We start from the raw sequence: 14,163 nt of genomic DNA, 5'->3' as shown, positions 1-14,163 counted from the left end.
CCAGACCATACAGATCTTGCAGTATTTACTGCTATGTAAAGAATATAACCAGACCATACAGATCTTGCAGTATTTACTGCTATGTAAAGAATATAACCAGACTATACAGATCTTGCAGTATGTACTGCTATGTAAAGAATATAACCAGACCATACAGATCTTGCAGTATTTACTGCTATGTAAAGAATATAACCAGACCATACAGATCTTGCAGTATTTACTGCTATGTAAAGAATATAACCAGACCATACAGATCTTGCAGTATTTACTGCTATGTAAAGAATATAACCAGACCATACAGATCTTGCAGTATTTACTGCTATGTAAAGAATATAACCAGACCATACAGATCTTGCAGTATTTACTGCTATGTAAAGAATATAACCAGACCATACAGATCTTGCAGTATTTACTGCTATGTAAAGAATATAACCAGACCATACAGATCTTGCAGTATTTACTGCTATGTAAAGAATATAACCAGACCATACAGATCTTGCAGTATTTACTGCTATGTAAAGAATATAACCAGACCATACAGATCTTGCAGTATTTACTGCTATGTAAAGAATATAACCAGACCATACAGATCTTGCAGTATTTACTGCTATGTAAAGAATATAACCAGACCATACAGATCTTGCAGTATTTACTGCTATGTAAAGAATATAACCAGACCATACAGATCTTGCAGTATTTACTGCTATGTAAAGAATATAACCAGACCATACAGATCTTGCAGTATTTACTGCTATGTAAAGAATATAACCAGACCATACAGATCTTGCAGTATTTACTGCTATGTAAAGAATATAACCAGACCATACAGATCTTGCAGTATTTACTGCTATGTAAAGAATATAACCAGACCATACAGATCTTGCAGTATTTACTGCTATGTAAAGAATATAACCAGACCATACAGATCTTGCAGTATTTACTGCTATGTAAAGAATATAACCAGACCATACAGATCTTGCAGTATTTACTGCTATGTAAAGAATATAACCAGACCATACAGATCTTGCAGTATTTACTGCTATGTAAAGAATATAACCAGACCATACAGATCTTGCAGTATTTACTGCTATGTAAAGAATATAACCAGACCATACAGATCTTGCAGTATTTACTGCTATGTAAAGAATATAACCAGACCATACAGATCTTGCAGTATTTACTGCTATGTAAAGAATATAACCAGACCATACAGATCTTGCAGTATTTACTGCTATGTAAAGAATATAACCAGACCATACAGATCTTGCAGTATTTACTGCTATGTAAAGAATATAACCAGACCATACAGATCTTGCAGTATTTACTGCTATGTAAAGAATATAACCAGACCATACAGATCTTGCAGTATTTACTGCTATGTAAAGAATATAACCAGACCATACAGATCTTGCAGTATTTACTGCTATGTAAAGAATATAACCAGACCATACAGATCTTGCAGTATTTACTGCTATGTAAAGAATATAACCAGACCATACAGATCTTGCAGTATTTACTGCTATGTAAAGAATATAACCAGACCATACAGATCTTGCAGTATTTACTGCTATGTAAAGAATATAACCAGACCATACAGATCTTGCAGTATTTACTGCTATGTAAAGAATATAACCAGACCATACAGATCTTGCAGTATTTACTGCTATGTAAAGAATATAACCAGACCATACAGATCTTGCAGTATTTACTGCTATGTAAAGAATATAACCAGACCATACAGATCTTGCAGTATTTACTGCTATGTAAAGAATATAACCAGACCATACAGATCTTGCAGTATTTACTGCTATGTAAAGAATATAACCAGACCATACAGATCTTGCAGTATTTACTGCTATGTAAAGAATATAACCAGACCATACAGATCTTGCAGTATTTACTGCTATGTAAAGAATATAACCAGACCATACAGATCTTGCAGTATTTACTGCTATGTAAAGAATATAACCAGACCATACAGATCTTGCAGTATTTACTGCTATGTAAAGAATATAACCAGACCATACAGATCTTGCAGTATTTACTGCTATGTAAAGAATATAACCAGACCATACAGATCTTGCAGTATTTACTGCTATGTAAAGAATATAACCAGACCATACAGATCTTGCAGTATTTACTGCTATGTAAAGAATATAACCAGACCATACAGATCTTGCAGTATTTACTGCTATGTAAAGAATATAACCAGACCATACAGATCTTGCAGTATTTACTGCTATGTAAAGAATATAACCAGACCATACAGATCTTGCAGTATTTACTGCTATGTAAAGAATATAACCAGACCATACAGATCTTGCAGTATTTACTGCTATGTAAAGAATATAACCAGACCATACAGATCTTGCAGTATTTACTGCTATGTAAAGAATATAACCAGACCATACAGATCTTGCAGTATTTACTGCTATGTAAAGAATATAACCAGACCATACAGATCTTGCAGTATTTACTGCTATGTAAAGAATATAACCAGACCATACAGATCTTGCAGTATTTACTGCTATGTAAAGAATATAACCAGACCATACAGATCTTGCAGTATTTACTGCTATGTAAAGAATATAACCAGACCATACAGATCTTGCAGTATTTACTCATTTTGCAGTTCTGGACGGATTTTTATTTATTATTTTTTGTGGCAATTTCCTATGTGCCAAGATCAGGGCAAAATTACATTTCATAAAAAGAAATTATTAGGGAACACACAAACTAAGTTTTACATGGTTAGCCATTATTGTATGTATGTCTGTATCTAGTGTTGCTAGGTGTCTTATATTTACCAAACACTTCTGCAGTCCAGTAAAGCATCACTAACTGACCTTTTCTGGTCTTATCTGACCTTATCTGGTTGGGTCTAATCTAATACCTTATGGTGTTGGCAGAGTTTACTAAAAGAGTTTGTACTTTGTCTCCCTTATAGAGGTTTAGAAAGAGGTTATACTGAACTAAAAAAATATATGCACCTAACACCTATGTGTACAATTTACAAGATACAGAAAATAAAGATTGATTTCCTATATAAATGCAATTAAAATGTTAAAATAATATAAAACCAATGTTGTTGTTACAATAATTTAAATCATGTAATTTACATATAAATTTTAAGTTTTAAAAAAAATATGATTTTTGGGGGGATATTTAACAAGTCGTCAACCGCAAATACGCTGGAATTCCGCAGCGTAATTGTTGCAAGCTTGATCCGACCTAGTTATCAAACCCTACAGACCGGCAAAAGTTGAAATCTGTGACACAACATATGATCCGCCGGTCTCAATCCAACACAGATCGATGCTTACGTCATTACAGATGTTCCGAATACACATTCGACACTATTTGACACTTTTTAAAAGTTATCAAATAGTTAACAGGTATGGTCGCGGTTATTTCGGCCGAGCATACCTGGTTTTCAATCCGCCACTCTGGAGGCCGCGAATGCCATAGGAATCAATGGGAGTCTGAAAGCAGCGAAAGCTTATGTTCGATGCTGCCAGATATCCCATTGATTTCTATGGTAGAAAACCAGTTACGTTTACACTTAAAACCCTAACATAAGCCCCGAGTCTAAACACCCCTAATCTGCCACCCGACATCGCTGACACCTAAATAAATGTATTACCCCTATCTCGCCACTCCCGGACCATGCCGCCACTAAATAAACATATTAACCCCTAAACCTCTGGCCTCCCACATCACTACCACTAACTAAACCTATTAACCCCTAGACCGCCAGCCCCCGACATCGCCATAATCTAAATTTAGCTATTAACCCCTAAACCTAACAAGCCGCTAACTTTAAATTAAAATGACCACATCCCTATCTTAAAATAAATTTAAACTTACCTGTAGAATTAAAATAAACTATTTTTAAACTATTAATTAACCTACCCTAACTATTATACTACACTTAAATTAAACTACCAATTAAATTAACTAAATTACATATTAGAAAAACCCTACTCAAATTATTTAAATCTTCTATTTAACCCTATTAAAAATTACTAAATACAAAAAATAAAAAACACTAAATTACGAAAGAAAACAAACCACATTATCAAAAATAAAAAAGAATTACACCTAATCTAATAGCCCTATCAAAATAAACCCCCCCAATAAAAAAACCTCTAGCCTACAATAAACTACCAATGGCCCTTAAAAGGGCCTTTTGTGGGGCATTGCCCCAAAGAAATCAGCTTTTACCTGTAAAAAAAAAATACAAACACCCCCAACAGTAAAACCCACCACCCCCCCAAAATAAAAACCCTATCTAAAATAACCTAAGCTCCCCATTGCCCTAGAAAAGGGCATTTGTATGGGCATTGCCCTTAAAAGGGCATTTAGCTCTTTTACTGCCCAGACCCTACTCTAAAAATAAAACCCACCCAAAAAACCCTTAAATAAACCTAACACTAACCCCCAACGATCCACTTACAGTTCAGATCCATCCAGCCGGCAAGAAGTCTTCATCTGGGCAGCAAGAAGTCTTCATCCGGGCAGCCTCTTCCATCTTCATCCAGCCGGTGAAGTCTTCATCCAGACGGCATCTTCTATCTTCATCCATCCGGCGCGGAGCGGGTCCATCCTGAAGATATCCGGCGCGGAGCTCCTCTTCAATACGGTCGCCGCCGTAAACTGGAACTTGAATGCAAGTCACGTCATCCAAGATGGCGTCCCTTGCTTTCCTATTGGTTGAAATGTTCCAATCAACCAATAGGATTAGAGCTGCTAAAATCCTATTGACTGTTCCAATCAGCCAATAGGATTTGAGCAGCTCTCATCCTATTGGCTGTTCCATCCTATTGGCTGTTTTGTAACTTAGCGTTTATTTTTGTGTGTAATTTAGTAAATTTTAATAAGGTTAAATAGTAAATTTAAGTAATTTGAGTAGGGTTAGGTTTTTTAATATGTAATTTAGTTAATTTAATTGGTAGTTGAGGTAATTTTAATTTAAAGTTAGCGGCTTGTTAGGTTTAGGGGTTAATAGTTTAATTTAGTTTATGGCGATGTGGGATGCTTGTGGTTTAGGGGTTAATAGGTTTAGTTAGTGGTAGTGATGTGGGAGGCCGGAGGTTTAGGGGTTAATACGTTTATTTAGTGGGGTCGGGGGCCGGGAGTGGCAGGATAGGGGTTAAAACATTTATTTAGGTGGCGGTGGGGCCCGGGAGTGGCGGAATAGGTGTTAAAAACTTTATTTAGTGGCGGCGGGGTCCGGGAGCAGCGGGATAGGTGTTAAACATTTTAGTAAAGTGGCGGCATTTAGTGACAGGGTATAAATAAAGTTGATAAAAAGCCGAATAGACGCGAGATTGATGACTGCTAGTTAACAACAATCTGATGCTCATCACCCCGTACTTGGTGCGTGGCTTTTTGCCGGCTTTTTTATAAATATGGAGATCATATTCAGGTCCGCGGCCAAGATATTAGGCAATCGTATTGGTGATGGCAAATGCAGCATAGTAGACATTGTTTTCAGGGTAAAAAGAGGCTTTAAAAAATTCCACCAGGGAAATAGGACTGGCGAGCATTCTTATAGACTTTCACCAGGGAAATAGACGGACTGGAGAGCATTCTTATAGACTTTCACCAGGGAAATAGACGGACTGAAGAGCATTCTTATAGACTCTCACCAGGGAAATAGGACTAAAGAGCATTCTTATAGACTCTCACCAGGGAAATAGACAGACTGAAGAGCATTCTTATAGACTTTCACCAGGGAAATAGACGGACTGGAGAGCATTTTTATAGACTTTCACCAGGGAAATAGACGGACTGAAGAGCATTCTTATAGACTTTTCCCAGGGAAATAGACGGACTGGAGAGCATTATTATAGACTCTCACCAGGGAAATAGAAAGACTGGAGAGCATTCTTATAGATTCTCACCAGGGAAATAGAAGGACTGGAGAGCATTCTTATAGACTCTCACCAGGGAAATAGAAGGACTGGAGAGCATTCTTATAGACTCTCACCAGGAAAATAGAAGGACTGGAGAGCATTTTTATAGACTTTCACCAGGAAAATAGACGGACTGAAGAGCATTCTTATAGACTCTCACCAGGAAAATAGACAGACTGAAGAGCATTCTTATAGACTCTCACCAGGGAAATAGAAGGACTGGAGAGCATTCTTATAGACTCTCACCAGGAAAATAGGACTGAAGAGCATTCTTATAGACTCTCACCAGGAAAATAGACAGACTGAAGAGCATTCTTATAGATTCTCACCAGGGAAATAGATGGACTGAAGAGCATTCTTATAGACTCTCACCAGGAAAATAGACAGACTGAAGAGCATTCTTATAGACTCTCACCAGGGAAATAGATGGACTGAAGAGCATTCTTATAGACTCTCACCAGGAAAATAGACGGACTGAAGAGCATTCTTATAGACTCTCACCAGGGAAATAGACGGACTGAAGAGCATTCTTATAGACTCTCACCAGGGAAATAGACGGACTGAAGAGCATTCTTATAGACTCTCACCAGGGAAATAGACGGACTGAAGAGCATTCTTATAGACTCTCACCAGGGAAATAGACGGACTGAAGAGCATTCTTATAGACTCTCACCAGGGAAATAGACGGACTGAAGAGCATTCTTATAGACTCTCACCAGGAAAATAGACGGACTGAAGAGCATTCTTATAGACTCTTGCCAGGGAAATAGACGGACTGAAGAGCATTCTTATAGACTCTCATCAACCCACAAAGCTTTAGATCATTAGACCCTAAATGTGTTTACCAAACATAAACGGCCTTAAAACCTTGAGGTACAACACACTGGGTACATCTCTCGGTAGCGTATGATTATTATTTGCTTTTAATTCATAATGATTATATATCTAATAAAATAATAAAGCATTTCATTTTGAATTAATACCTATTGGTAAACTTGATGATAGAGCAACTACATAGTATGAAAAGCCAGAATAAATTATGTGTCTAACACTACAAGGTGGTAGACCTGATCTGAAAGATGCTCTGTAAATATGACTGACATGAGGTGCATAAAACTGGGTCTCATGTGAGGTCTGATGTGAGCATATAACTAACAGGGGCTGTATGTAATGAGGTCTGATGTGAGGTCTGATGTGAGTATATAACTGACAGGGGCTGTATGTAATGAGGTCTGATGTGAGTATATAACTGACAGGGGCTGTATGTAATGAGGACTGATGTGAGTATATAACTGACAGGGGCTGTATGTAATGAGGTCTGATGTGAGTATATAACTGACAGGGGCTGTATAATGAGGTCTGATGTGAGTATATAACTGACAGGGGCTGTATGTAATGAGGTCTGATGTGAGGTCTGATGTGAGTATATAACTGACAGGGGCTGTATGTAATGAGGTCTGATGTGAGGTCTGATGTGAGCATATAACTAACAGGGGCTGTATGTAATGAGGTCTGATGTGAGGTCTGATGTGAGTATATAACTGACAGGGGCTGTATGTAATGAGGTCTGATGTGAGTATATAACTGACAGGGGCTGTATGTAATGAGGACTGATGTGAGTATATAACTGACAGGGGCTGTATGTAATGAGGTCTGATGTGAGTATATAACTGACAGGGGCTGTATAATGAGGTCTGATGTGAGTATATAACTGACAGGGGCTGTATAATGAGGTCTGATGTGAGTATATAACTGACAGGGGCTGTATGTAATGAGGTCTGATGTGAGTATATAACTGACAGGGGCTGTATGTAATGAGGTCTGATGTGAGTATATAACTGACAGGGGCTGTATGTAATGAGGTCTGATGTGAGTATATAACTGACAGGGGCTGTATAATGAGGTCTGATGTGAGTATATAACTGACAGGGGCTGTATAATGAGGTCTGATGTGAGTATATAACTGACAGGGGCTGTATAATGAGGTCTGATGTGAGTATATAACTGACAGGGGCTGTATGTAATGAGGTCTGATGTGAGTATATAACTGACAGGGGCTGTATGTAATTAGGACTGATGTGAGCATATAACTGACATGGGCTGCAGATAATGGGGTCTGATTTGAGTATATAACTGACAGGGGCTGCAGATAATGGGGTCTGATGTGTGCATATAACTGACAGGGGCTGCAGGTAGTGGGGTCTGATGTAAGGTCTGATGTGTGCATATAACTGACAGGGGCTGCAGGTAATAAGATCTGTTGTGAGGTCTGATTTGTGCATATAACTGACAGGGGCTGCAGGTAATGGGGTCTGATGTGAGGTCTGATGTGAGTATATAACTGACAGGGGCTGCAGGTAATAAAATCTGTTGTGAGGTTTGATTTGTGCATATAACTGACAGGGGCTGTAGGCAATGGGGTCTAATCTGAATATATACCCGTGGCCTCAGAGCAGGCGGACAAGTTAAAAAAACCTAACACTAGCCCCCGAAGATCCACTCACAATTTCTGAAGTCCGGACATCCAGGCAGCGAGAAGTCTTCATCCAGGCAGCGAGGTCTTCATCCATCCAGGTGACGTCTTCTATCTTCATCCAGGCGGCGTCTTCTATCTTCATCCCGGCGGCGTGGAGCGGGTCCATCCTTTAAGACATCCGGTGCAGAGCATCCTCGTCATATGGTCACCGCCGTACACTGAATCTTCAATGCAAGGGAGTCTTTTCAAAATGGTGTCCCTTGCATTTCTATTGGGGGATTTGATTTTTGAAATTCAAATCAGCCAATAGGATGAGAGCTACTGAAATATTGGTTGTTCAAATCAGCCAAGAGGATTTCAGTAGCTCTCATCCTATTGGCGGGTTTGAACAGCCAATAGGATTTCAGAAGCTCTTATCCTATTGGCTAATTTAAATTTGAAGAATCAAATCAGCCAATAGGAATGCAAGGTACGCCATTTTGAAATGGCTACCTTGCATTCAACTTCAGTGTACGGCGGTGACAGTATGAAGAGGACACTCCACGCAGGATGGGATCGGCTTCCAGGATAGGTCTGCCTCGTGCCGCTGGGGTGAAGATAGAAGATGCCCCCCGGGTGGATGAAGATATTGCCGTCTGGATGAAGACTTCTCACTGCCTCGATGAAGACTTCTCGCCATGGAGATAGATGTTCGGACTTCAGAAACCGTGAGTAGATATTCTGGGGTTAGTGTTAGATTTTTTTATTTTTTTTTAAAATGGTGTTTTTTTTTAGATTAGGGTTTAGGGCTTTTGTAAAAGAGCTGAATGTCTTTTTAAGGGTAATGAAAAAAAACCTGAATTCCCTTTTAAGGGCAATGCCCATACAAATGCCCCTTTAGGGGCAATGGGTAGCTTAGGTTTTTTTTAGAGTTAGGTTTTTTATTTTGGGGGGTTGGTTGAGTGGTGGGTTTTACTGTTGGGGGGACTTTGTATTTTTTTTACAGGTAAAAGAGCTGTTTAATTTAGGGCAATGCCCTACAAAAGGCTCTTTTAAGGGCTATTGGTAGTTTATTGTAGGCTAGGGGGTGTTTTTATTTGGGGGGGGGGCTTTTTTTATTTGTATAGGGCTATTCAATTAGGTGAAATTGTTTTTATTTTTGATCATTTCGTTTATTATTTTTTGTAAGCTTAGTGTTTTTTATTTTTCATAATTTAGGGGTATATTTAAAATAGTGCGAGTGGACATGATACAACGTAACGTATCAAGTTCTTGGGAACTGCTGGTGCAATGCTGCCCCCTGCAGATTCTCAGCCGCTAGCAGGGGGTGTCAATCAAACCGATCGTACCCGCAGCCTCAGAGCAGGCGGACAAGTTATAGAGCAGCGGTCTTTAGACCGCTGCTTCATAACTTCTGTTTCCGCGGAGCCTGAAGACTCGCCGGAAACAAGGGGCATCAAGCGCCATACAGAGCTCGATAAATCGGCCCCTTAGGGTTTATTATTTTTTGTCATTTTAGATTTTTTTATTTTTTTCATATTGTTAGGTTTTTTTAAATTTGTAATTTAGAATTTTTTATTGGTAGTATTTTTTTATTTTATTAGAATAGTAATGTTAGGTTAACTTATAGTTTAATGTTAGGTTTATTTTTATTTCACAGGTAAGTTTTTATTTATTTTCAGAGAGTTATATTGTACTTTTAATTTAAAGTTAAGGGGGTGTTAGGTTTAGGGGTTAATAGTTTCATTTAGTGTTTTGCGATGTGGAGGACTGGCAATTTAGGGGTTAATAGGTTTATTTAGTAGCGGCGATGTGGGAGGCTGGAGGTTTAGGGGTTAATAGGTTTATTATAGTGTCGGTGATGTTGGGGAGTGGCGGATTAAGGGTTAATAGCTTTATTATAGTGTTGGCGGATTAGGGTTAATAGGTTTAATATAGTGTTTGCGATGTGGGAGGGTGGCGGTTTAGGGGTTAATAGGTAGTTTATGGGTGTTAGTGTACTTTGTAACAGTTAAGTTATGAGTTTTGTGAAACAATTTTGTTTTGCAAAATCAATAACTACTGCTCTCAGATGGCTGTATGGATCGTGTTGGTATAGGCTGTAACGCAAGCATTTTAGCCGGACTGCACAACCTGTAATACCGGCGCTATGGAAATCCCACACAAAAACATATTTTTTGAGTGCGGAATCGACGTTTCGTTACAGGCTAAAATGCTTGTGTTACAGCTATACTGACACGACTCGTAATATACGTTCCTGGCCATTATGCTGGAATTGCCATTTTTTCAGCGTTAAAAGCCGGTCCGCAACATTGTAATCTAGTCGTATGCTTGTAACACACACAACTTCCTAGATAGATAAACTAGTTTTGTTTAACAGAAAGCAGCTCAAACCTCAACACCAAAAGGGACCCCAAACCAGGATATGATAAAAACTCATTATAGCAACAAACATCAAAATAAAGTCAACTAGCAAAATAATTTTACATTATTGTATTGCTGTGGCATTTACATCGTCAGAAGCTTGACTATACTTTTAATCTTCAGTAACTTAAGCTGTCACCCCAATATGAGTAATACACCTGCCTTGTGCAAGTAGTGTATTTGTGTGTGACATGGCATGATAGATCAGCACAAGCCCAGTTGCCTAAGCACAAGGTAACACAGGTGTAGATATATTGTGCTAAAACTAGTGTGAAACTATAGAACATTCCCTTCACTGTCTGCCATGCACTGCCATCTCTACAAATATCTAGTCTGTTTCTCAAACACATTGGGGTTGATTTATGAAGCAGCGGATGCTGCCTCCAACCCCCTCCGCTTCAGTTCCGCCTTAAGCGGAAGTTAAGAAGCAGCGGTCCTAAGACCGCTGCTCCTTAACTCGTCCGCCACCTCTGAGATTGCGGACAGCAATCAGCCTGATTGAATACGATCGGGTTGATTGACACCCCCTGGCCGCGAATCTGCAGGGGCGGTATTGCACCAGCAGTTCACCAGAACTGCTGCTGCAATGATAAATGCCGACAGAGTATGCTACATCGTATCATGTCCGTCTGCACAATAATAACGTGACCCCATTGTGTTGTCGGTGAATAGAGGGTACATAAAAAATTCCTTTAAGATTTTAATCTAAGTAGACCAAGGAAAAAGGGAATAGTGAAGCGTTACATGTCTCTTTAACAAACCTTTTAGTAAGAGTGAAGTTACTGCCGTAAGATACATACAGACACCTAATAAACACATGACACCCCCCTCACACACACTAGCCATGCACTCTGTACATTACCTGCGCTCTCAGTGATACTCTTTGACTTGATTTCACCATTATGGCTTTCAGACATGACTTCTGAGCTCACAAACAAAATGTGTCTTCTGGAAAAATCCAAACCTGTTGGTTTCCTTATAACGAGCAGAGCATTTAAAGCTCTCCATTCATAAATCTCCTCCTCCTGCCCTTCCCAACACTTATCAATACAGCTTTTTCCCTAGTTGCTCTTAGAGAGATAGCAGAATTTCCCTACTGTAAAGATCAATACTGGGATACAGTTTTTTTCCAGCCTTATTGCTGATCATCTTTCCATTCGTATGATATTGTAAAGATATTTTATTGCATTATTTCAATTACATGTATTCTATAATTAGAAAACCCTGCAAGACATTGACAGGCATCACTTTAAAAGGACGGTAATGTGAAAATTAAACTTTCATGATACAGACAGAGCAAGTAATTGTAAACAACGTTCCTATTTACTTCTAGCAAATTTACTTTGTCCAATCTCCAAACACTTAATTGAAAGCATAAATTGAACATTGCGAAGATTGTATTTTACATATGGACAATTCAAATTCCCCACGCTCCAGTCGTGTACTTCAAAAGTCAATTTTTCTGTGAGATAACGGTTTGAATTGTTCCCCAATCAGTACTCTAGTTACAATAAAAGTGCCATATGGGGAGAGCGCTGATTGGAATACAATTCAAACCGTTATCTCACAAAACAATTGACATTTATAGGGGGGGGGGCAGAGATCGGGGAATTAGAATTCCATATCTATATTAAAAAGTAAGTTATTGCGCATCTTCATTAACTGATAAATTAAACTCCATCTAAAATATCACTAACATTATTGGGCCTATTTAGGAAGGTGCGAGCAGACATGATCCGATATTACGGATCCTGTCCGATGCACATCGATAAATGCCGACAGCATACGCTCTCTGCATTTATCATTGCACCAATAGTTCTTTTGAACTGCTGGTGCAATGCCACCCCCTGCAGATTCATGGCCAACCGGCCACTAGCAGGGGGTGTCAATCATATCGTATTCAATAGGGTTGATTTCTGGTGATGTCTGTCCACCTCCTCATAACTCCGCCTGCTTCATAACTTGTGTTTCCGGGGAGCCTGAAGGTTCTCCAAAAACACGGGGCATCAAGCTACGTTCGGAGCTTGATAATTCGGCCCCTATGAATCTGATTTTTATAAAGAAGAGAGTTTACCATCACTTTAAACAAAGTGAATTCTCTTTATTGATTAACATACTGATGAGAGAGATTTGTTTCTCTGCAGAGTTCTCTGAACTCCCAGTCTCCTGTATTGTTACTGCTGTAAGTAGAGTTACCCTTTGAGTCAAACACAACAGAGCACGTCAGTTCTTTGTTATGAGTGGTATTTCCTAGCGCCTGATAATGGAAAATATGATGTAAACATACTCCGTGAACCCTGACTGAGGCGGACACATTTTTCCTTATTGTCTAAACTTGTAACATACACAACTTCCTAGATAGATCAAATGTAATTAGTTTTGTTTAGCAGAAAGCAGCTCAAACCTCAACTCAAAAAAAGGACGCCCTAAACCAGGATATGATAAATGCTCACTATCAGCTAAATTACGAGTTTGGCGTTATGAGTGAAAAAGCAGCGTTATGGCCCATAACGCTTCATTTTCCCTAACGCTGCTATTACAAGTCTTGTCGGTATAGGTGTACCGCACACCTTTTAGCCAGTCACGCAACGTCAGTACCGCACTTTTTTTAATGGGACTCCCATAGCGCCGGTATTACGAGTTTGTCTGGGAGGCCAAAAAGTGAGCGATACGCCCTATAACCACAAGATCTGTACCGCCATCTAAAGTCAGTAGTTATGAGTTTTATGTTACAAAGCTGTAACATAAAACTCATAACTAAAGTGTTAAAAAGTACACTAAACACCCATAAACTACCTATTAACCCCTAAACCAAAGCCCTCCCGCATAGCAAACACTAAAATACATTTATTAACCCCTAATTTGCTGTTTTGGACATCGCCGCCACTATTAAAATGTATTAACCCCTATTCCGCCGCCCCCCGACATTTTAATTTTAAACTAAAAATTAAACTAAGTTAATTTTAAACTACAATTAAACTAAACTACACATTAAAAAAAATCCTAATAAAATTACAAAAAGTATCTAATTACAAAAAAAATAAAAATAACTAAATTACAAAAACAAACACAAATTACGAAAAATAAGGAACAAATTATCAAAAATAAAAAAGAATTACACCTAATCTAATAGCCCTATCAAAATAAAGAAGCCTCCCCAAAATTAAAAAAACCCTAGCCTACAATAAACTACAAATGGCCCTTAAAAGGGCCATTTGTGGGGCATTGCCCCAAAGATAATAGCTCTTTTACCTGTAAAAAAATTACAAACACCCCCCCAACAGTAAAACCCACCACCCCCACAACCAACCCCCCCAAATAAAATAACCATCTAAAAAAATCTAAGCTCCCCATTGCCCTGAAAAG

At 38.7% G+C, this 14,163-nt stretch overlaps 1 protein-coding gene across 1 annotated transcript in view; it reads right to left on the bottom strand.

The window, feature by feature from the left end:
• The window catches only part of LOC128642618 (stomatin-like), a 49,456-nt gene extending 37,707 nt beyond the window's left edge, over nt 1-11,749 (bottom strand). Inside the window, exon 1 of the mRNA XM_053695399.1 lies at nt 11,660-11,749. Coding sequence (XP_053551374.1) covers nt 11,660-11,714 — 55 coding nt within the window. The 5' untranslated portion in view covers nt 11,715-11,749. The remainder of the gene's footprint in view (nt 1-11,659) is intronic.
• Nucleotides 11,750-14,163: the final 2,414 nt, after the last annotated feature.

This window comes from Bombina bombina, chromosome 12 (assembly GCF_027579735.1).
Source record: "Bombina bombina isolate aBomBom1 chromosome 12, aBomBom1.pri, whole genome shotgun sequence".
In the NCBI taxonomy this organism is placed as follows: domain Eukaryota; kingdom Metazoa; phylum Chordata; class Amphibia; order Anura; family Bombinatoridae; genus Bombina; species Bombina bombina.
Note: the sequence above shows the minus strand (reverse complement) of the source record. Positions and strands in the feature narration are given on the sequence as shown.